Below are 22713 nucleotides of genomic sequence, written 5' to 3' on the forward strand. Positions count from 1 at the left end.
GCAATTAATTCTGAGTCTTTATATTGTCATATTTTTGTTTATGTGCCTTCAAGTCAGTGTTGATTCTTGGCAAATGCCTGGACAAGATCCCCCAGTTTTCTTGGAAAGTTGATTCATATTCAACTGAGCTTCAACTATTGCAGTAATCCAGACTGTTTCTTCCTAGCATCAAAAAAGCTACTGGACTATTTTCTCAATAAATACATAACTAAGGAGCTGTTACATGTGGTCCTAAGGCCGTGGTGGAGAACCTATGGCACACATGCCACAGGTGGCATGCAGAGCCCTCTCTGTGGGCATGCATGCAATCACCCCAACTCAGCTCCACCGTGCATGCGCGCATGCATCCCGCCAGCCAGCTGGTCTTTGGGCCTCTGCCACGCATGCGTGGGGGGGCCGTGCACATACATGGGATGCACACATGTGTTGCATTTCGGTTATGGATACGTGCTTTTGGCACTCAGTGCCAAAAAGGTTCACCATCACTGTCCTAAGGCATTTGAATAATTGGAAGATTTTTGCTAAATACCTTCATTAAAGAAATCCTGAATGCTATTGCTAGAAAAAAATGTGTTATGTTTTTATGATTGGAAACAGGAATTATATAATTTTGGCAATGCATGAATAAAAGAAATACATAAGAACATATGGTTTGCTTTCATCATCTTCTAAAATTTCAACTTTCAGCATAGATCACCAAAGCTGAGTATGAAAGTGTGTCCTTAGAGTATAGGAAAATGCATGTGAACAAGATTGTTTTGTCATCCAGAGGTCTCTTAAGAATAATCCTTGAGATACAACCAGTCACTTAATGGACATTCAAAGTTACAGCCTATGGCCCTGTTTCAAACTTACAGTGGCTGCAGCAAATGGGACCCTGAGCTACTTGGGCCTGTTCTCTTGCCTCCTGAAAGGAGCCACCATTTCCAGTGCTCTGACAATTCCTCTAACAAATGGCGACTGCTTTCAGCTTTCTGCCAAGATCAGTTGGCTATTGGGAGACTGCACACCTCTCCGAGGCTTTGGGGAAGCCAGCTGTCTTGCAAAGGCAGCAGCTTCAGGACCAGCTTCCTTGCTTAGCCTCTCCCTCCCCCTCTCACTCCACCTTTATTAAACAAAACAAAAAGCTGGGAGGGACAGACCCTCCCCCATTAGAGGCTGAAACTAAACTCTGCCCCCTCCCCCATCTCAATCCCTTTTAACCACTTAATTGGCTAAATTTAGTGCACGCCTAGAAAGAGGGTGTCAAAATCTGGTTGCTCACCTTGATGAGACAGGCTGAAGATAAAGGAAAGGAGGAAATCAAGAAAAAAAAAAAACCTTTCTGCAGCTTGTTTACCTTGAGGAGCTGAAGAAGTAGTTCAGCTCAAAAGGAAAGTGGCAGCGCAAACCTGCACCAAACCACCATGGTAGAAGCTGGGTTCTAAAGGAAGCCAGAGAGGTAACAAAAAGGATGCCGGCTGCTTTGGAAAGCAGCTCCCATGGCCTCCCACACCTGTTAGGTACCACTTAACAACCCACATTCCTTTAATGGTGGCATCAGGAAGAGCAGAGGCTGCCTCACTTAAGAGTTTTCACCAGTTGTGGCCTTAATGGGCAGGCTCCGTTACAGTTGTAAGTCGAGGACTACCTATATCTGTGTAGATACGGTCCTTTGAATATGACCACAGAAACCTATTTCTTTCGTGGCTTGGGGTAGTAGCCCAAGTTATCGTTGCAAATTTACTGCTGATCTATTATTGCTTTTAGTTTCTCACATGATTAAGTACTGCATTCATCTTTAACCACTGTTTTAAGGTATCTTCAGGTGCTGCAAGTATTCATACAAATTAGAGTTTATTAGAATAGTTTTTAAGACAAACCTTAATCTGAGATTTGTATATTTTAGGTAATGTAATGTTTGGTTTCAGGGTAAGGGTTACTGTTGATTTGATTGGGTTTAATATATTCTCTCCCAATTCTTTTTCAGCTGCTGCAAGTCCATTACACATGTTAGCAACTCATGCCTCTGCATCCGCCTCTCTTCCAACGAAACGTCAGAATGGAGATCAGTCTGAACAGCAAGACTTAAAACGGATCAAAACAGAGGATGGGGAAAACATAGTTATAGCTGTGAATGTTGAAACCCCACCTGTGGCAGTGAGTGAACAAAGCAACAAGAACTAGGAATGTGGAGGAATAGTCTTTTAAAAACAATGGTCCTTGGTGCCAAAATGAGACCTTTAAACATCTAAACTCTTGAACATGTTCTCTCATGGCGGGGAAAGGGGCCCTGTGACTTCATCTTTCAGCACTGAGAAACACAGGTGGCCTTAGAACTCCTTAATTTAAAAAAAAAACATGTCTAAAAGATCCTAGTCCGGAGGCTGTGACCCCTCCCCCTTCCATTTCTCCTTGCTGTTCCCAAGAGACTCTTTATACATACATATACATTGAGAGGAAAAAGTTGGGGAAGATAGCAACTTTAAAAACCTATTTTAAAGATTGAATATTGGAATATATCCCAGCATGATAAGTTCTCCGCGTGATTGGATTTCAAACGATTGTATATTCCTCAAAGGGAACAGAGGCAAGGAGCCATTTCCAACATCTTGGCAGCTAGCCTTTCATAATGACCTACCCAATGCAGTTGTTGGTAGATATGCAGTATTTTGTTGTTCACATGTGGAATTAGAAATTTTTGATGTGTACTTTCATTTTTTTTTTCAAAATAATGGGGTCTTTGACATTTCAGATCACTCCATTTTTACTCCAGAAACTTTGGAATCACATACTACTTTTCATGTGAAATTTTGTTTGGTAAAACCGAATGTGGGGTTTTTTAACCAATGGAATGATTTAATTTTGTCCTGTTAAAGTTCAGATAAAGCTAATTTGTTACATCTGCAAATTTTCATATTTTAGCAGTTGCCTGATAAACTTAATCAAATTTTATTACCTTGTGTAGTGATCAAATGCTTCTTTGGGCTTGCATGTTACTGATTAGAAATACAGTGTAAATGAACTGTTAACTGACGTAAAGAACTGCTATGAATTTGACCAGAGCTGCACTTATCTGTTTCTCTTTCTTGCTACCTTTTGCTGTTTGTTACTTTGTGTTGACTTTGTCCCTGGCAAATTTTTCCAGTCTAAAGTAAAAAGTCTCATAATATTGTGTATGTTTAAAATGACAGACTGTTCTTCATTAGAAAAACAAAGCCTTTATCACATGTCCTTTTAAAAAGATAAAAAATATCTTGTCAGAGATATATTGAATATTTTTAAGCTAAGCATCCACCAATAGAAATATAACTTAATGAGTTTAACTTTTGATGTCTTATGGAGACCTTCTGGGGTCTTCATTAAAGAGTGGCCACTGTGGTTTTCTAACAGTGGCTACTATAGTATAATGAAATAGTTTTCTTTTTAAGAAAGAAAGTGTTTGGCAGTTGGAATATTTTAAAGGTTTCTTCTCTGAGTTGTGAAAGAAGAATTCATGTTTTATTACTGAACTAAACTAACAGCTGAGAGTTGTTTTGTCCAGTTCACATAGTTTCTTGTCCCTTTCACATATTTAAGATGAATTGAAGGTGAAGACCTGGCTTTAACCTTTGATTTGTCTTTTGCTCTTTTTTTTTCTTTTGGGCTATAATTTATATATTTTTATCATTTCAAGAAGAATCTGTATTTTGATGATGGACTGAAATGGCTTGGAATGGCTTACAATTTAGTCAGTTTTTGGAAATGTTTTATCAGAAGACCAAATATGAGAAATCTGTACCAAGTATCATGTTATCTCACACGGTAGAGCTGCTGTTACACTGTCAATGAAGATAATACGTATTAAACAGATTATGAAAAATTGATGTACACTAGCTGGTTTTATAACAGCCAATATAGGCTGGGTGAAGCAAAACATTTTCTGTATCTGCAGCATTCTACTTTTTGTGCTGTGATCATCTAATTCAGAAGTAATGATATTGCATTATTAATAAAACATTTGGTTATAAAATTACTATTTCATGAATAATTAGGCAAAATGACACAAGTTTTTGAATAAAAAAATCTGGTAAAATGTTTAAGACAATCAAATGGTTTAGACTTGGAAGTTCTCTTATATCACTGTAGTCTCTGTAATTTATGAACTAGGTAGAGAAGTCAAAACAACAATTTAATTTGAAGACTGTTAAATCTATTGCTCTTACCTGTTAATAACCTTTCTTTTTCTACTTTTGTGACTATTTTAAACTGAGTAAGATGTTTCAGAAATTGTTGCTTTTTCCTGTTATTTCACTCTTAGAAATATTTGAATACTGAAGAGTATAAGGCAGATTTACCATCTCCTCTGGTGTCACAGCTCTTCTGCTATGACAACAGACACTCCCCCACCCCAAGCTGTCCAAACCTGTTCCAGAAGTTTAGGAAAACCTGTGTTTCAGATTTTGAGGAAACATTGGGAGACATGTGATAATAATTTTCATTCAGGGCAGAAGTCAAGCAGTGGACGTGAACATGATGCTATGATTTCCAAATTACTTTTGTGATGGATGTTTGAGATACTTGTCTTAGCTTTATTTAAAAATAATTCCATCTGCCTAGCAGACAGGGGGAAAAAACAGCCATACTTAAAGTTGGGAACTTTTTCTGCAAATATTGCTCTGTTTTCTTACCAAAATTTTAACACTCAGGTTTCTATAACCTAAGAGTTTGTATGAAAATAAACACTGGATAAATCTTAGTTTAATGTTACAACTGTTTCATTCATATTGCATTGTAGGATAAAGTACACATACAAAGCAAGAACTAAGGTGTGCAATTACAGAATGTAGGGTTAGTAATATTGCTTATCATCCACTAATAATGAGGGAAATTATTGCTGAGTTTTTTCCCAGAAAGCACAAGATTTAAAATTAGGTAGTGGTACAGTGAAAAAGTATATGTAATTCTTAAAATAATAATGAAGAATAGAAAATCTGAAAATCAGAATATAGTTATCAGTTATATAAATACTTACATAGAGGGTCTGTGTAGTGATTTGGACATAACTTTTGTGTAATGGAGCAATTTGTAATTGCTTGCTTGTGAGTTGAGCCAGTTTGGAACCGCTGCTGCCAAATATTTTTGTAAGGCAACAGAGTTTGAGAGTTTTGTGGGGATAATGGCCTTATTCGAGAATGGGAAAAGAGTAATTGGGTCAAGCATTTTAAGAATCATTGTATTAACAGCTGATTGTACCATGAATTACTGAACTTGTTGCTTTGTATTGGTTTCAAGGTAACCTAAACAACTTGAGGGTATTGCTAATTAAGTTGATTTTAAATGACACCATTTTTAGTTGTCCCTCAGATACTAGGGCATGTGGATGTAAGGGTACTGTTTCATAGATGAAGAAATCTGATCTTTTATTGGTAGTATATCATAGCAGTAGTTTATTCATTGGAGTAAATTTAGTGTCAGGAATTCAGTGTAGCATCAGCTATTAGATATCTAGCTGATGATTTCATAAAAGGCTAAGCAATGTCAGAGCTTGTACTTGGATGAGAAATCTTTTTTTTTTTAATCCCAAAATTTTAGATTCCTCTTCGGCATCCAAAAAGAAAAAAAAAATCCCATGGAAATAGATGGCAAACCACTTATTTTTGCCAACAAAACTACATTAACCTGGCTCTGCAGTCACTAAGAGTTGAGTTTACCTTATATTTTTAACAGCTGTAATTCATAGTTAAATTTCCTCTGATATGTATGAAAAAGTAATGTAGGTCAATTACATTTCTTAGTGCATATAACTAATAGTGTGTGAAATTTAGCATATTTCAAATTGCAGCATGCTGAATTTGATTACAAGTTTGGCTTCAGACTAGAAACTGCGAGAACATGAATCCTGATCCCACTTTTCACATGAAGCAAGCTGGGTAACTTTGGGTCAGACAAACCCTCTCAGCCCTAGGAAGAAGGCAGCAATGGCAATCACTTCTGAAAATATTGCCAAAAAACCTGCAAGGAGTTGTATAGTCAAGACTGATTCAAAGACACAAAGGAAAAAATAGCATCTTACTAGAATTGCTAAATTTACTTTTTGCCCTATGCACTTATTATAACCATTTTTCCCTTTAAGCAGCCAAGGAAATAGCAGTTGGGCTTGTACAGTATGTTAAGCTAAAGTCAAAATTCCATTATGAATTACAATGCATGAATCCAATCTAACAATGCACTAATGTCCATAGCAATAGGTGATATAGTCACATCATAATTATGTTTTTGATTCGGATAATCACGTTTTGGTGTTTATCTGATGATAGCAAACAGATTTTGTCATTTGTGTCCCTCTGCTCCCTTACAGGTCCCAATACCACACAAATTGGATACTGCCCATAAATATACATGCTACTTAGTATACTATAAATCATTGTTACACTGCAAAACCAACTACATATAACCCAATAAGTTGCATCTCTCTCCTAGGATGATTTTATTGAGGGAAATAATGTGCAAGAGTTTTAGATCTTTACCTGTTATTCATTCATTAAAAAGATTTGTTTACAAATCTTGTTTCAGGCATGTTGAATTATCTGAATAAATCATAATTGGATGGGGTTCACATATGCCAAAACACAACCATGCAATGGCTTAATGCAATGGCAAGCATATTTAGATGATATAAAGTCATTTTACCTGGTGAACCTGACTACCACTACCTTGTCTCCTTTATCCAAATTATTTCCATTTAAGCTCAACTCAGAATATATAACCAACATTTATCACAAATGGCAATTACTCTTAAGTTCAGCCAATATAATTTGTTCTATAAAAGCCTAGTTTATACTTAAAGAGTTGGGACATATTACTGTGTGATTATGTTTGAACGTTGTTGGTCTTAAAGCAGCCTGAAGTTGGTCTGGCTCTTAGGGATCTGAGGTCACATAAATATAAGCATTCATGAATAGCTTCTACGCTTTTATGTATTTGGCAAAATGTTTATCTAAATTGGATGTAGAAACAAGTGGCAAATGTAATTTGAGAATTTAAATCATGTATTCTTCATGTGACATAAAAACCTGGCAAACATAATTACATTGAATTATTTTAACATTTGATATGAATAAATGTTTGTATTCATGGTTTAAATTTAGATAATTGAATAATGGCTATTGTCACCTGAATAGCAGTATTTAATGTTTAAAAGCCCTCTCCCATCAATATGAATTCTGGAATGCAAACAATTCTAAATACAGTGAAAAGCAATAACTTAGTGGTTTAGTCTTGGGCCTCTAAACAGAGAAGCAAGCATTGCAGCTTTTCTTTGTATTCTAGTCCCTAGAAGGCAGAGGGGAAACTGGGGAGAGGCTCATACTCAGCACCTGTGGAATATCTCTGATCCAGCTTAGGCCATCCCGCTTTTTTTTTTTAAAAAAAGCTGTGTCTGTAGCCAGCTGTGTTTTAGCATGTCATGAATACCCTATTTATACATAGGGTTTATTTACAAACCAGTACTGATTGCAGTGTGAATTGAAATTAGTAACTTGGTTGAACTTCAGGCAATTTCAGTGCAGCACATTAACACTCGTTTACCTCGTTTTTCCCTTTGAAATAGGAAAATCAAAGTTCATCAGCACATTACTTTGATTGTATACAGCATTTCTATTAAGTCCCTTCAAAGTATGACCAGATTATTATGGTACTTTCAAGATGAATTTGAAAATTCATAAAATAAAATCCCCATGTGTAAAAAGTGAGATTTGTATTTCTTGAATTCTGTCAATCTTGGAGAAAGGAAGACCTTCATATTTTTAATAAAGAATGAGAAAGTGTTTCTTGGTAAACATTTTGAGAAGCCTCAATCTTGGGTACTAAGCGGGAGCTGGATATGGATGACGGGACTTGCATCACAGGCAATATAACACATTTTACAAAAATTAATAAGGAAAGTAAAATTAGCATCAACTTTGCTGCCACTAACTGAATACAGTAAATTAGTCACTTTTAATTAAAGAATATTACAAAAGATGTGCAAAATAACTCATGATTAAGTACACGTTTAAAAGCAACATGCAAACCCACATTTGAGTATAGGTTTTAATTAAGTGAAGTTTGGATGCTTTACAGCTGAATGCATTAAGCCTTCAATAAATTTTGAAGCATGTGTGCAAATGAAATTAATTGAAACTGTTGTAAGGTAGTGATAATTTAAAATTAAGTGGTCACATATATTCCAAGGGTTTTGAAAAATGAGACATGTCCCTTTATCACCTTATAGTTCTAAAAAGGCATCATTTGAGTGTGTTCTGAATACGTAAGTGTTGGAGGCTGTAGAAGCAGAGCCTGGCATCTGCTGGCTATCACAGAACTTTTATTATTACCCTTTTCTTTTCCAGCGTAAGTACCAGAACACAAAAGACTAGATTGTAAATAATATGGAATGATTACATTCTAGATGGAGACAACACAGCCTTGTAAGTCCTCTTTGTCGACACTTCTTACCTGGCAGAATCACTGAATTAACAGCACTTGATGTTGGTTGCTATAAAATATTTGGCACCTCTGATACATGACATGAATACCTATTCACAGCAATATGGAAACAGACTTGATTGTTCAATTTTTGAGTAATTGCAACTTTGAGCAACTTTGCTACAGTTTCTTTCTGGGTATTAGGAGAGAACTATCTGTAAATGCAAAAGCTGCTGCTATAAATGACTGGGTCGCCATTTCCCAATTAACCTGCCTGCTGAATCTAATATGAAGAATCTTCAACTGATCAAAACTCTAGTAACCTTTCTTTCCAGCTTTATAATGTGGCAGGTACTCTGTTTTGATACTTAACAGGGAGAACCCTTACACTGAAACTTGAAGAGGAAAAGAACAGCAGCTGCCAAAGTAACACTTAAAACCAACCGTGGAGAGCTAACATTATCAGTCCTTTGCCCTGTTCCAATTGTTGACCAGGTCAGTCCCATCTTGAAGAGTGCCATCAAATTGGCAAGTCAGAAGTTGTCTCTTCAACAGGAGAAGAATTGAGATGGGGATTCTGATAACTTGCCCCACCAAACCATACGTCCAACAGTCCAGTCAAAGTTTGTCATCAGTCATTTCTAGAAACTGAGCGTAGACATCTCTGGAGCATTCCCCTTTTTGATTGAATAAAAATTTGTAGTAGCTGCCATCTGCACAGATTGCTAGGAAAAGAGAGAGACAGGTTTTTCAAGTCATTGCTATGAAAATAATTATAGAAATCACACATTTGCAATGTAAGGTGTGAAGAAGAGGAAGATGTCAACATTGAGCATCAGCAAACATCAAGTTAAAAATTCTCAGGATTATTTATACTGACCTCCATGTTATTGCATGACTTGCTCCATCCTTAACAGCTTCATAATTCATGTAACTTTTTATACTGAAATCTCAGACTTAAGTTTGAGGACTTTAGTATGTGTGTGTGTGTGTATAATAAATATATATAATAAATATAAACATTTAGCATTTATTAAATTAGGACCCTTACCTAAGACAGAATTCGGCTCTGTTCCAAAGGCACAGATGCAGGGAGAGCCAGAGGGAACTTGAAACTTGGAAAAACTCCATTTGGAACTGAAATATTTGGGCAGGAAGCTGGCTGATGCTAAGCTAAGAGATTAAAAAAAATCTTTGAGAACCTACTGAAGTCAGGCACAGAAATAAAATAGATGCTAGCAGCTGCTGACAATTGCAATCATTTCAGTTATTTACTGGTTGTATAAGCTTATTTAATTACCACCCCAACTCTTATGTATAAATAGTGCTAAAGTTGGCTGACAAACAAAGAAAACCACATAAGAATACAGTTAATGATGTATCATCAAGGGTAGGAAACAGTAGTTGCTTTCAAAAAATGAATTAATTTAGTACCAAAATCTTGCCCATTTATGGCAACCAGGATAATGTAGTGATCCAGATGCAAAGGAGAAAATGTGATTGTTTTTTCTTGGGCTCACATGGGACAAAAAAGTTGGTTTCCTATATATGCACCTACGTATGTTCTGAATCTGCTTTTCTCTTCGTAGCCAGATTACTGCAGAGCCCTAGTGGACAACAGCATAACATGCAAAAGTAAAAATTAAGATATTTCTCTGATTTTCAGAATGGGAGAAGGCTAGTAAGAAGGTTGATATTGAGGCCGTATTTTCTGATCCAGTCAAGATATGAGAAAGATGTTAGAACATGGGGTGTAAATAAAGAACCCACAGCATTGGATAACATTTTAATGGGGACAGACAAAAAATTTATTAAAAATATACAATTACTTATTGAACTACAAAATGGAGGAAGAAATGGTCAAAGAAATGATGATTGGCTGGGCAAAAAACATTGATTATAATATAGAATTGGAGAATTGGCAAAAACTTTGGGATAGAAATTACAAAATGACTATGGCCTCAGCTTACAAAGAAAATCTCTATAAGATGTTTTACCTGCAAGATTGGTGAAAATGTTGAGCAACCTATCTGCCAAATGTTGCAAATGTAACTAGGTTGTAGGCACCTATTATCATATGTGGTAGACATGCGATAAAGCAAGAAAATATTGGGAGAATATACACAAATGGCTGGAAATGATAACTGAACAAAATATTGAGTTTAAATCAGAAACTTGCCTTTTAGGTATACTGTCAGAGGATTTTGACAAAGCGACCACATATTTAGTGTTACACATATTGATGGCAGCAAGGGTTACATATGTGAAATACTGGAAAAATATGACTATTCCACTGGAGGAGGTTGTAATTAGGAATGTTTGGGACTGTTGAAATGGATAGATTAACTTTAAAAATTAAAGGCAAAGATGATTCAGAATACTATCGGACATGGAATAAATTTTATGAATGGATAGAGAAAAGAGGAAGGTTAATATATGTATTAAAGAGGTAGATAAATATAAAAGTAGTAATTCATAAAAATGTAATTTAGTGTAAGAAAAAATCTAGATCAACTTTTTTGGTTATATTATTGGTATTGTTATTATAGCATTACTATTGGTAATTGTATGTTGAGATTTATTACCAACGTATGTTGGTCGTGTTCTATTTGTAAATAATGCTCTGTCAATGCACTATTATTCAAAAATGTTTATGAATGAAAACTTATAAAAAAAAGAAGGTTGATATTGTGAACACTTGTATAAATGGTTATGGCTTAAGATGCCATAATTCGAACTTGCACTTGAATCAGAAGCCATACTGGTAGTTAATAATGCAGATGCACAGATTTCCTACCTCAGCAATCTGGAGTTTCTTTTCAAGCCAGGTGTAAGATAAGCAGGTTCCAGCAATTAAAAGAATGCAAATTTCTGACATCTCCAGAAACAATTATAGGAGTTGCATTAACCTTATATTGGAACAGCTTAATCAAATTCAAGGTTAAGGCTAGCGTTGCATTTGCCCAACTATAAATTGAAGTCTTCAAGGGAGTATAACTGAATCAACTGACAAAAAAGATGAAGCTCTGGGCAGCAAGGAGGATAATCTCAATCCAAAAAGAACAAGAGAGGACCACAAGAATATCAATAAATACAGCAAAAATATCAAGGGGATGTTATTAAGAATATTGGGAGTAATCACAGAATTTACAGTTAAAAACATTCAAGAGTAATCATACCAATGCTCTAATAAAGGCAAACGAGTTGAAAAGAAGATGAAATATACTTCAACCATTTGTAAAGAAAATTATTAATAGATACATTTTCAGAAAAACATATTCAGGAACAGTTTCCAGAAAAAAAATGAAATGTGGAAGGGAATCACTTCCCTTCTGGAAATGTTTTTAGTTTCTTGTTGTGAGCTAGTAAGAGACAATTTTCACATCCATAAAGATTTCCTTTCACTATCGTGGCAAACACTCTCTATCAAACTTTCTCGGTCATTTTTAATGAAACACAGATCCTGCTAGACGCAGCCCCAGTCCCCTTACCTCGATTGCTTATTTCTTTTGGGATCCTCTGCAGCAAATATGTGAACTGTGGCGTGGTCACTTGACACGCAGATAAGAGAAGCATCTTGGTTGAAGTTTATACTAATGGAGAAATCAGAAGTGACATATCTCTTTATTCCATGTTTGTCATAGAACAAAGTTGCTTTCTAAAGACATCCTACTTCTTACTTAACTGTTGATCTGTTGGAATTGGGCAGCTAGGACAAATTTGAATCCAGAAATAATTTTAAATGTTAACAAACCATAAATGGAAATGGCATGATATTTAAATAGTTTACATTCAATGTCAAGGAACCATCCTCTCCATGTGCAGTTCAAAAATTCTCCTTCACTTCTACCTTCTTTAATTCTCTAGTGATTACTCAGAAAAGCAAAACTTACCAGTATATATTGGCAGCCTGAGATCCTCTGCGCAACTCTTGAATTAAATGCCCAGATGACGTATCAAATATTCTTATAAGGGTCCCCTTGAAAAAGAATAACAATTTTTGAAGTTGTGGAAAGCGATACAAAACCAATAGATTCTTCAGTCTTTTTAACTGTTACATACACTTCCTAATAGCCATATATTGCCTCTGCGCCCAAAAAATACATCTTGCCTGCATTTCCTTTTACTGGCAGTTTGACCTTTAGTGAAATGGATGTTGGAACAGAAGACTGAATTCACAAACATGTCTGAGCTCAAGCCCCATTTCCAAGGAATATTTAGGGCTGGGCTGTCAAACTCGTGACGACATTGTTGTCACGTGACGTATCACAACTTTTTCTCCTTTCGCTAAACGGGATGGGCATGGCCAGTGTGTGACGCATCCAGGTCACCAGCCGTGAGTTTGACACCCCTGATTTGGCGTGATTTTTGCTTTTGCCTATAAGGAAAATTGATGGTGTGTTACTGATCAGAAACTCTCAGAACAGACATCTATGAACAGGCAAGACCTCTCCCTTTGTTAACATCTGTGAAGGACACCCCCAGTTTGGTCCCAGCATTCCCCAAGTCCACCTATCACCACAAAATTTAGTGACCAGCTTATCCAGTCAAACTGATCAAAATAGACTGATGTTTAACTTCATTTGGCTTTTACATTTATAATGAGTTTCCTCTAAAGATTTCAGTGTTATATCCAGAGAGCTCTGATGGCACATTGGTTAAATGCAGTAATGCAGGCAAACTCTGCCCACAGTTTGGAGTTCAATCTTGAACGGGCCTCAAGGCTGACTCGGCTTTCTGTCCTTCTGTAAAATGAAGAGCCAAATTGTTGGGGGCAATATGCAAATAATGCTGTATGCTGTAAACTGCCCAGAGTGCTATAAAGTGCCACAGGGTGGTATATAAATTTGAATGCGACTTCTATATACAGGGGTCACCTCCATTTTATTTTCATAACAACTCTGCAAGGGGGTCTGGGCTGACAAATAGTGACCTGAAGTCATTTAATGAACTTAACACTCAATTGGGAAGTTAAAATTTGGTGTCCTTAGAGTCCAGTACAATACCCTTAAAACTCCTTTCCAGTTTACCTGTAAACAGGCAGTTGTTGGTTAACAACTACTTGTTCAGTGGCTATTCAAAAATACTATGGCACTGATCAAGTAGTGGTTACAACCAGTGTTCAAAGTTTCAACCATATCAGTACCTCTGCAGTCACACGATTGTAATCTGGGCAGTTGCTAACCAGATTGCATTTATGACAGGTGCAGTGTCCCATGGTCACAATCTGCACTCTTTCTTGTTGTCCACAAGCAGAGTCAAGGGAAGGTTTCAAGTTCCTTGGGTAAGTCTCACCCACCCATGCACCTCCCCCAACCCTTTTATGCTTGTGCTGCTCCTAGCCAGCCAGCCATGCATCCTTCCCAAGCCTTGTTTTGCTTCCACTGCATCTCCCTGATCACTTGTGCACCTGTTCCTATCCTGCAGCAGCCACTCCAAGTCCTGCTGCTCTGTTCATGCCTTCCCCATCATTCCTACTCCCCCTTTCAGCATCCGCCATCTCAAGCCCTCTCCCTAGCAGCAGCCCCCCCTAAACACTGGTGCTTGTGCCATATCACCCTCACCACTCAGAGCCCCACCACCTGGCAGCAATCACTTATCTGCCTCTTTGCGGACGGCTTGGGACTTGCAAGTTCTTACAAGCTTCCCCACTGACTTTGGTTGTTGGAAGCTGGCAGGAAACTGCAAACAGGGGCTCGCCTAATGAATGACAATCCTCACTTAGCAAAGGAGGGTGCAGGAATTGCTACATGAATGACATCGATGAAATTGGCTTTCAAAGTAAAGATTTTGCTAAGCTGAAGTTGTTAATTGATATAGCTTTACACCTGCATAAGATAAATAATATGTTTTGTAAAACAGTGAAGAATAGACCAAACTGTAACTTGATAAAAATGGAATCACTTAGAGATGACTAACATACACAAAGAATATAAAAACCACTCCAGATCCATTACAATTTAATTTAGACTTAATAATGGCTACTAACTGGAAGTTTGGCATTCTTGTCCATTTATCATAATCCAGAGATCTTAGAAATTAATTTCCAATTTCTCCACACTCATATAAACCGCTGAAGGCTTGACAGGGTGGCCTTAGAGATTATTCTGACTGGTGGGATCCAGGAGAAGGGACTTCTCTGCTGTTGCACCTGCCCTGTGGAACATCTTGCTCTCAATCCTCAGTCCCTTCTGACCTTCCAGAAGACCCTAAAGACCTGACTCTGACCAGTTAGGTTGGGGCCCCAGTGGGGAAGTATCACTGTAGAGGTGGTTGATGAAGAATGGATCCCACCTCCCTCCCATCATCCTGCTCCTACCCTCCCCATCTTTTCATTGGGCCAGGGTGTTCTGGATTTTATATGAGCTTACAGTATTTACAGTATATTTTAGTTTATAAATTTCTATTTTATGATTGTAAGCACCCAGAGTTACCTTGAGGGCAAGCTTATAAATGTGATAAACAAACAAACAAATCTAAGAATGACACACAGGCTCTTATCAAGACACTATTCAAAATTTATATCAACACATTTAAGATTGTTGTGTGGCTCTGTAGTTAACTATATAAGAAAACATTTTGCTTACTTTTTCTGATGCTGTAGCGATTCTTGTTCCCTGCAAATTTAGGGCTATACAACTCAAGATTCCTTCATGAGCAGGTATATCTACTGGAGGTTTTTCAGTGTTTGCTAGATCTACTATTTGCACATGTCCAGTATGTGTTCCAGGGAATGCAAGTAGGGAATTATTACTATTTGGACATAGAACACAAAGACCTAAAATAAACAAGTGCAAGTATTAAAGAACAGCTATTTTTACTACAGTATCTCTCAGACCATCCCACCTAAAGTTGTTTTAATGTCCTCAGACCGATGAGCCATTTCACAGAGTAAGCTACGCTTTAGGATTATCTTGAGGTTCTTGGTCGTCTCTGAGCTTGGGTCTTTCCTTGCAGATGTTTCATTACGAAACTCGGCAACATTATCAACCCACTTGCTATTTCATTTGGTAATGAAATGGCTGCAAGAAGAACACCAAGCTGAGGGAGCATCAAGGACCCCACAGTTCAACCCTGAATTACAATTACATGTATGTCTTCTATCTGTAGTTTAGAGTTAAGATTAGCAAAAATTACTTCTGTATGTATAATATGCATTATATAGCCAGAAACTTTAATATCTGTATAATTGTGGTAGAATGTAGTCTGGATTTCCAGAAGGGAAGGCCTGCACTCCAGAGGGCAAAGAGATAGTGAAGCATGTAAAGTTTGGTCAGGAGAAAGAGTCAAGGAGATTCTTCCCTTAATGATTCCCAGAGTGTATCTATAGCGATGCAAATAGTTGCTTTAGTTTGGCAAGATTTCTCTCTATAGGTGAGGAGCAATAAAGAAAGCTGCTCAAAAGTAATTCCAGGTGTTAGTTAGTTCTGTTAGTTCTTGGGGCCTGGCAGTAATAAATCCTCAGAATTTACATTTAATATTAGTGTTTTGGCCGACGGAGCTGACAGCAGAGTCAGACAATAGCAAGGAGGTTGGGGAGGAACCTGGGCCAGTCTTGGAGGCTGAGGGGGGCTCGGATGAGGGCTCTGCGTCGGAGGCAGGGATGGGGCCAGGGCAGGCTGGCAGTCATCAGCTCCCTTCAGACTCAAGACAGCAGTGAGGCAGGGGAATTTCTGAAACCATTTCCCAGTCCGCGCATGTGCAGGGCTACCAGAAGACAAGAAGAATTGAGAAAGGAGGGTTGACTCAGGAGTAAGGCCACACCTCGGAGATGATTGGTCCCTCCCATAGCTCATAAAAGAGGAGCAAACGGGACATGAGCTTTTGCAGGAAGCAATTAGTTTGTCTGGTCAATTCAAGCTTTGAAAAGTTCTGTTTGACTGTGTGTGTCAAGTTTGGTCTTTCTCTGTGTTTGACAATTAGTTCTCTGGCAGCATTCCAAGTGCGATAAGGTGAGTGTTTATAAACATTCCCCTGAAAGACTGTTTGTGAAGCCTTGCAGGCTGTGAATGAACGTAATTCACAACCATTGAAATAAAAGAGGCTTTGCTGGAACTAAGATTGTGTTTTATGCCATCTAAGGAAGCCTAGGTCAGAACAATTATATGATAGAGGGACCTTCCCAAAAGATTCTTTTCAAACTTCAAGATAAAGACAAATGGCTGCTGCGCCCTGCCACCCCATGCAACGGGGATGATATACCTTACTGAGCTCAGTAATAAACCATTTGCTTTCCATTTAGAAAATGCCAAATTGTCTTAGGAACAGTGACTACATGCCAAATAAGCAACACCAACTGACCCCCACAAGCATAATGCCAGCAAAACACAAACCAACATGTCTTCTCCGCAATGGAGACCACGTACCTTTAGGGTTGTAGCAAGTTTCAAAAACGTGTAATTGGTGAGGATTGTGTGTGAATGTGAAAACTTTAATCATAGAGTCCAAAACTACGACAATTCTGGAAGAGAAAAGGCATGGACATAGATACAGCACTCAGATTGCACTGGAAAGCATGATTATGCCAACCCTAGATCAATTTTCCTCCTTTTGCTTTAGGCTATTACAGCAAAGCTTTCAAAATTATTTAAAAGTATATCAGAAGTGGTTATAAAGCAGGAGCTCATACATATTTCTGCCAGAGAGGTTCTGTAAGGTTGAGAATGATTTGTGTTTACTGAAGCAGATCAGTACAGTATCCCTTCCTTTATTCCATCATATTCAAAACAGTTCAGTGTGTTAATAAATAATGAACACTCACAGTCTTTTCCTTCCTTAAAAATATCTAACTAATGGAACAAATCAAAACAAACATAAATAAAAGGAACCTTCTGTTCCACAAACTGAGCACTTACCTGTCCCTTCTCAGCTTAACAGCTTTGACTTCTGTGGAAAATTCTATTTCAATAACTGTCTTCTTTTTCAAGTCATCCCAGATCATCACTGCAGAGAAGGAAGTATCTTATTAATTTTAAAACAAGCACCTTCAACACTAGCTCCAGTAGAAAGTTATATCCCAATATACAGATAAAGCAAAATATTTCTATTCCAAATTTGGACAGATATTTTTTTAATTCTGGGATATCTTCAAAAAACGTTGGACTCCAACTTTCGTGAGATCCAACCAGAATGGAAACAAATTACAACTTCTATCACTTGTAACAACTCTTACAAAACTCAAAATTCCCCAGTCTTGATCCCCTAAATTTCTTTGAGCTATTCCTACATTCAGTTTTATGGATCCCATTCTTAAACCTTTCCCCATGTTTCATCTTGTGTCCAATCCATCTCTCTAACCCGATTGTACCTTTTTATTTGTACTATATGTCTATTAAGAGATGCAATAAGTAGCATCTGTTTATTATTTATTTATAAATAAAAACCATAAACAGTCATACATAGGAAGTACAAGAGACCGGGGTCTGCTCTAACAAATAAATAGTTTCATTGCCCCCTTCTGAAAAGTTTAGAACTGCCCTCACATTTGTTTAAACTGTAACTACTCAGGAGAGGTATACAATTCAGCTACAGCATTGTGGCAGTTTTAAGACTGAACCCAAGGGTAAAAATACTATTTAATATTCCATACCATACCTTTATTAGGAGGATACTTTGGCTTTTTCCCTCCACCAACCAAAGCTAAATAATTGCAGCGAAACAACATTTCAACATGGCCGACACCTCCTTCTAGGAATTCTAAGGGGCAGAGCAGGAAGAATATATATAAAATCAAACATTCAATGCAGAATTTACTAATGTCAGAATATACGTGTAGAATAAAGGGAATTTCTCTTCAGACTTTACATTACATTTAGACTTACATGTAGTACATTTTTGTCTGCCTCTTTCTGAGAAAATGTTCCCTCTCTCTCTCTCTCTCTTAGAATGCTCAGACGATTTTTTTCTGATTATATATTATGGATAACTATTTTAAGTCAGGAAGCAATACTGCCATGAATAGTTAATGAGAACTGCCCTCAAGTTTCAGAATTCCCTGGCAATCAAACATTTTATTTTAAGGCTATAATCTTATGCAAAGTTAATTGGGAGCAAAATGTAATAAATTTATTTGGATTTTCTTCAAACTTCCAGGCACAGGATCAAAATGCCAATGGATTATTTAGCAATGGAAAGGCAGCAATGGATATTGAGGAATCATCTCACCTTGTTTCTCCTTCTCTTTGAGTGGATCTGCATTAAACACTCTAAATCCATTTTCCATTCCACATGCAAAGCATCCTAAAAAAAGATTGCCAAAATAGGTATAAATGTTCTACGTTAACAAAGAATGAAATAAATAGTTCGTTAAAGTGTACCTTGCATGCAGAAAAATACTGGTTTAATACTCGCAATTTTCATAATAAAGCAGCTGTCAAGCAAGAACTCCAACCGTAGCCCTGGTGAGCATTTCAACCATGGATCTTGTATTTTTTTGAAAGCCCTCTAGTTCAGTACTGTACAACTGACAATAGGAAAGAGGCCACCATGGTTATGAATTCTCTCTCCTTTAATTGAGGCAGCATCATTTTGCCTGTTGCATAGATAACTATGGTGATTATGGATATACACAAAATTAGAAATATGTTTTATATTCAACCCAGAAGAAACTATTGGGTTCTGGAGGTACAGCTGAATCCTTTCAGATTGGCTGCAGAATCAAAACTCAGAACAGTTTGGTGGTTTTGGTAGGCAGATAATAGAAAATATGGAGGAATGCCTTTCACTTAAGGCAGGGCTGATGTATGTCACCCCTTCTTAGCAGCTTTACACACACACATACACATTTTTCTCCCTTCATTTAATTTCCACTGGCAGAAATTCCCAGCACACCTGGCAGGCCCATGCCTCCTTCAATCTTTGCAGGACCTTTCTTTCCTTCCCTCAGTCACTGCAACAACTGTGTTTCTGTTCTTTACTGGAATAGTCTCAGCTGCAAGGAAGTAGCTCCTAATATAGATATTGCAACAGACTGCCTGCCGGCCTATCTTCTTAGTATCTTCCTTCCTCTGCTTCTTTTAGCCAACTGTGCTCCTCTCCAATCAAACTGTCCAGAACGATCATGCTTTGGTCTACATCAGGACAAAACAACCCTGTTTGATTTCATATACAGGCCAACCCACCCAAAACTCTTGTATTTCAGTCATGTATGAAGAACCTTAAACCAGCTCTTCTGTGAATGAAATGGTTTGTATATAGAACATTTTGTAGATCCCTAGTGGTTATTGTAATTTTCAGAGTAAATAAATCAAAATCAGCCCTAAGACTTGTGTTCTCCATGGTTATTTTCTGGCATTTGGGCTTGCTGGCTATTGAGTTCTACTTTTACTGTTACAGTGTGCTTTTAACTGTCTATGCTACTTTGAATGGTTTATAGCAGGGCTGTCCAACCTTGACAACTTTAAGATTTGTGGACTTCAACTCCCAGAGTTGAAGTCCACAAGTCTTAAAGTTGCCAAGGTTAGACACCCCTGGTTTACAGGGTAGGCAGCAATACAAATAAAACAAACAAACTGAACTCCTTGATCATTCTGCTTTACTTTGCTTCTACTTTTCTGACCCCAACAGTCCTAGTCAAGAAGGAGCTTATACCTTATCAAGCAACTGCTGTCTCCTACTTCTCCTTTACTTTATCCTCCAGTTGGTTATCTGCTAGCCAGGCTCTTTGGGACAGTCGGGTTTATATTCTTTCAGAAAGCGCAATATCAATGTTCAGAAAAATCTGCAGGAAAACTTGGAGAACTCTTTCTTGCTTTACTCCAAATACACCCTTAGTGCCGATTAGTTGGACAATTTGATAAGTGATGGCTAAACCCACCATTCAAAGCATGTCTAAAATTCACCTAACACATATAAGGAGGAGTTATGGTTGTTTTCCATCAGCGATTAAATCTCGGAAGAGAAACTAAATGGGGATCCATCAATCCTTTTTTTAACTTACCCTGCAGTAAATTAAGCACCATTCACTATCTCTGTTAGTGTGGCAGAGTAGGGATCGGCCACAGAAAGAAGTGGCACACTTTAGGACAGCATACTTTTTTTGCCGGCTCAAGAATCAGTGAATAGATTAATGGAAAAAGACTTGGGAAAAAAATTGGAATTTTGATCTTATATATGTTGATGGCAGCAAGACTACTGTACGCACCAAAATGGAAGGACAATTCAATTTCCCCTATGGATGAATGGCTACAGAAGCTGATGGAGTTGGCAGAGATTGGGCCTAAATTGCCCATTTTGATCAAAGAAAAGAATATAAGTACTTTTGTTGCTACATGGAAACTACTTCTGGACTTGGTGCTTGAGGTAGAAAAAAAAAATGAAATTTGATTTTCAGTTTACTGATTTGTTGTTATTTGCTAGCTTATATTATTATGGAAAAGTAAAAAGTTGAGGTTCGATGTTAATGCCTTATTCTACTCCAACAAAGGAAGTTGAAAATCAACTGCCTTTTTTTCTTTTCTCCTCCCCACTGTGTCCCACTATTTGCTTTTGTATTTTATTCTATAATCTAATATTTTTAAAAAAAAGAATCAGTGAATAGCACTTTAACTTGGCCACGAGGAAAAGACTAGAGCTCTATTTCAGGAAGAGTTGCAGGTCAGGATTGGTACCTATTTACAAAGGTTAAATTGCCGATCTGCTGTAGAAAGGAAAAAGTGAGGGCTTAGGCCCTGCCTATGTCAATATTTCTGCCTCATAAAAGCTTATTTATCTTGGGGAGGGCACAAAACTACACAGCATTTCGATGCAATAGAAAGTATATAGGAGTGGGATGGGTGTGATTCTTCACCATAAATCAGTTCCGCTAACCTCTGGCTTTCTTCCTGCTGACTCCTCTACTTAGAACTAGCCGATGGGGAACTGGCCTCTCTTACCCAGGAAAACCTCCCAAGTCTGTTCTCAGTCACCGAGCACACAGACTGACTGGTCGGTGGCTTTTCAGTCTTGCGAGTCCAGAAAACTGGAGTGAACAAACCACAGTTAAATCAAGGCCATGTGCCAACAACCACTGCCCAAACAGAAAAGAGAGCGGTAGCAGCGCCCACCCCACAAAAGGGCAAAAGTATCTGTCCAGGCGCCGAGGCGCCCACGGCACGTACGTGCCGAAGACCCAAAGCGCCATCCAGAAGGAAAAGCTGCGCGGATTCTCTGCCCGGCTTCCCAGCCTTTCGCTAACCTCCTCCTGGGAAACTGGGCTAACAACCGACGCTCTTCCCAAAAGGGGCTGAAGCGAAGAACCGGGGAGGGGAAAGGGAAGCAAGCAGGCCCGTGTTTCCGTGCCCGCAAACGTCTGAAACGGGGCACGGGGAGGGCAAGGCGGGCAAGCAGACGACCACCCACCCCTACCTTCCCCTTCCGTCCCCCGCTCACCCGGCGCCCCCGGAGATCCCCTACCGTGGTCCTGGTTGAAGCCGGCGAAGAGCAACCCGTTCCCGTGCGGATTAACGGGGAGCAGGTTCATGGCGCCGGACGATGGGAAAGGCCGCGGCCTGGGAGGAGGGTCGCTCACACCATCAGCCGAGGATCGGTGGCGGCGGCGGAGGCGCCACGATTCCTTCCGGACTAGATCAGGAGCGCAGAGCGCATCGAACCGCCTTCCTTGGCTTGCTGGAAGGAATACCAAAGCCGTTGAGCAGCGGCTTCCCCAAAATCAGGAGAGTCAGTACCAGAGAACCGTAGTCTCCGGGCGATTTGCAGTCGCTGCCTGGATTGCAGAGCGCATCGATCAAGGAAACCCACCCGGATTGCTGAGCGCCGAGCTAATTCATGCTCGAATTCGAGCGCTGGCTCGTTTCGGGAGTTGGCGTCGGAGTTTGCTTTTCGGGGCGGAGAGCCCGCTCGGTACACCGTTCCTACTTTTGAGTAAAGCTACTTAGAATTACACCGGGAAAACCCAAGGTCGTAGTAAGCCGAACTGTCGCTTTCTTTACGTCGGTTCTGTGTTCTCCCGCTCATTACCAAATCGGTAAGGCAACGACTTTGGAGAGCGAGGAGTGGGGCGGTAAGACCCACGCCAGTTCAATACGGCTGTATTGTGACATTGCCGATCAACGGAGGTGATTTGGGAAGGAAAAGACGAGATTCTTAGATAAAATCCCAGATATTTTTTGATGGGGAGGATTAAAATATGCATATTTGGATCCGGTATAAGCAGCAAGAATGTGTGGGGAAATTGTTTATAAACACTGAAGGGGTAAGCTGATTTTTTTTTAATTCCATCCCCTCCAAACCACCTAATGTTTCAGTCGTACGTAACAACCTAGGTGTTCATGTTACTGAACGCACCCA

The 22713-nt window shown here is 38.6% G+C and overlaps 2 protein-coding genes across 2 annotated transcripts in view; one reads left to right on the plus strand and one right to left on the minus strand.

Annotated features, from left to right (window-relative positions):
* Positions 1 to 7712, plus strand: part of FOXK2 (forkhead box K2) — a 55165-nt gene extending 47453 nt beyond the window's left edge. The window contains exon 9 of the mRNA XM_026696209.2: positions 1970 to 7712. Within this exon, the coding sequence (XP_026551994.1) occupies positions 1970 to 2166 (197 nt within the window). The 3' untranslated portion in view covers positions 2167 to 7712. The remainder of the gene's footprint in view (positions 1 to 1969) is intronic.
* A 228-nt stretch (positions 7713 to 7940) lies between these two features.
* On the minus strand, positions 7941 to 22131 carry WDR45B (WD repeat domain 45B). Its single transcript, XM_026696212.2, has 10 exons — positions 21820 to 22131; positions 18592 to 18666; positions 18022 to 18123; positions 17283 to 17370; positions 16794 to 16888; positions 15015 to 15205; positions 12321 to 12406; positions 11919 to 12020; positions 9479 to 9600; positions 7941 to 9152 (listed from the first exon to the last, which is right to left on the minus strand). The coding sequence occupies exons 1-10, from the start codon at positions 21884 to 21886 to the stop codon at positions 9046 to 9048; spliced, it is 1035 nt and encodes a 344-aa protein (XP_026551997.1). The 5' UTR covers positions 21887 to 22131; the 3' UTR covers positions 7941 to 9045.
* Positions 22132 to 22713: the final 582 nt, after the last annotated feature.

The sequence above is a fragment of the Pseudonaja textilis genome, chromosome 2 (assembly GCF_049901715.1).
Source record: "Pseudonaja textilis isolate UNSWEBS1 chromosome 2, rPseTex1.2, whole genome shotgun sequence".
NCBI lineage: Eukaryota > Metazoa > Chordata > Lepidosauria > Squamata > Elapidae > Pseudonaja > Pseudonaja textilis.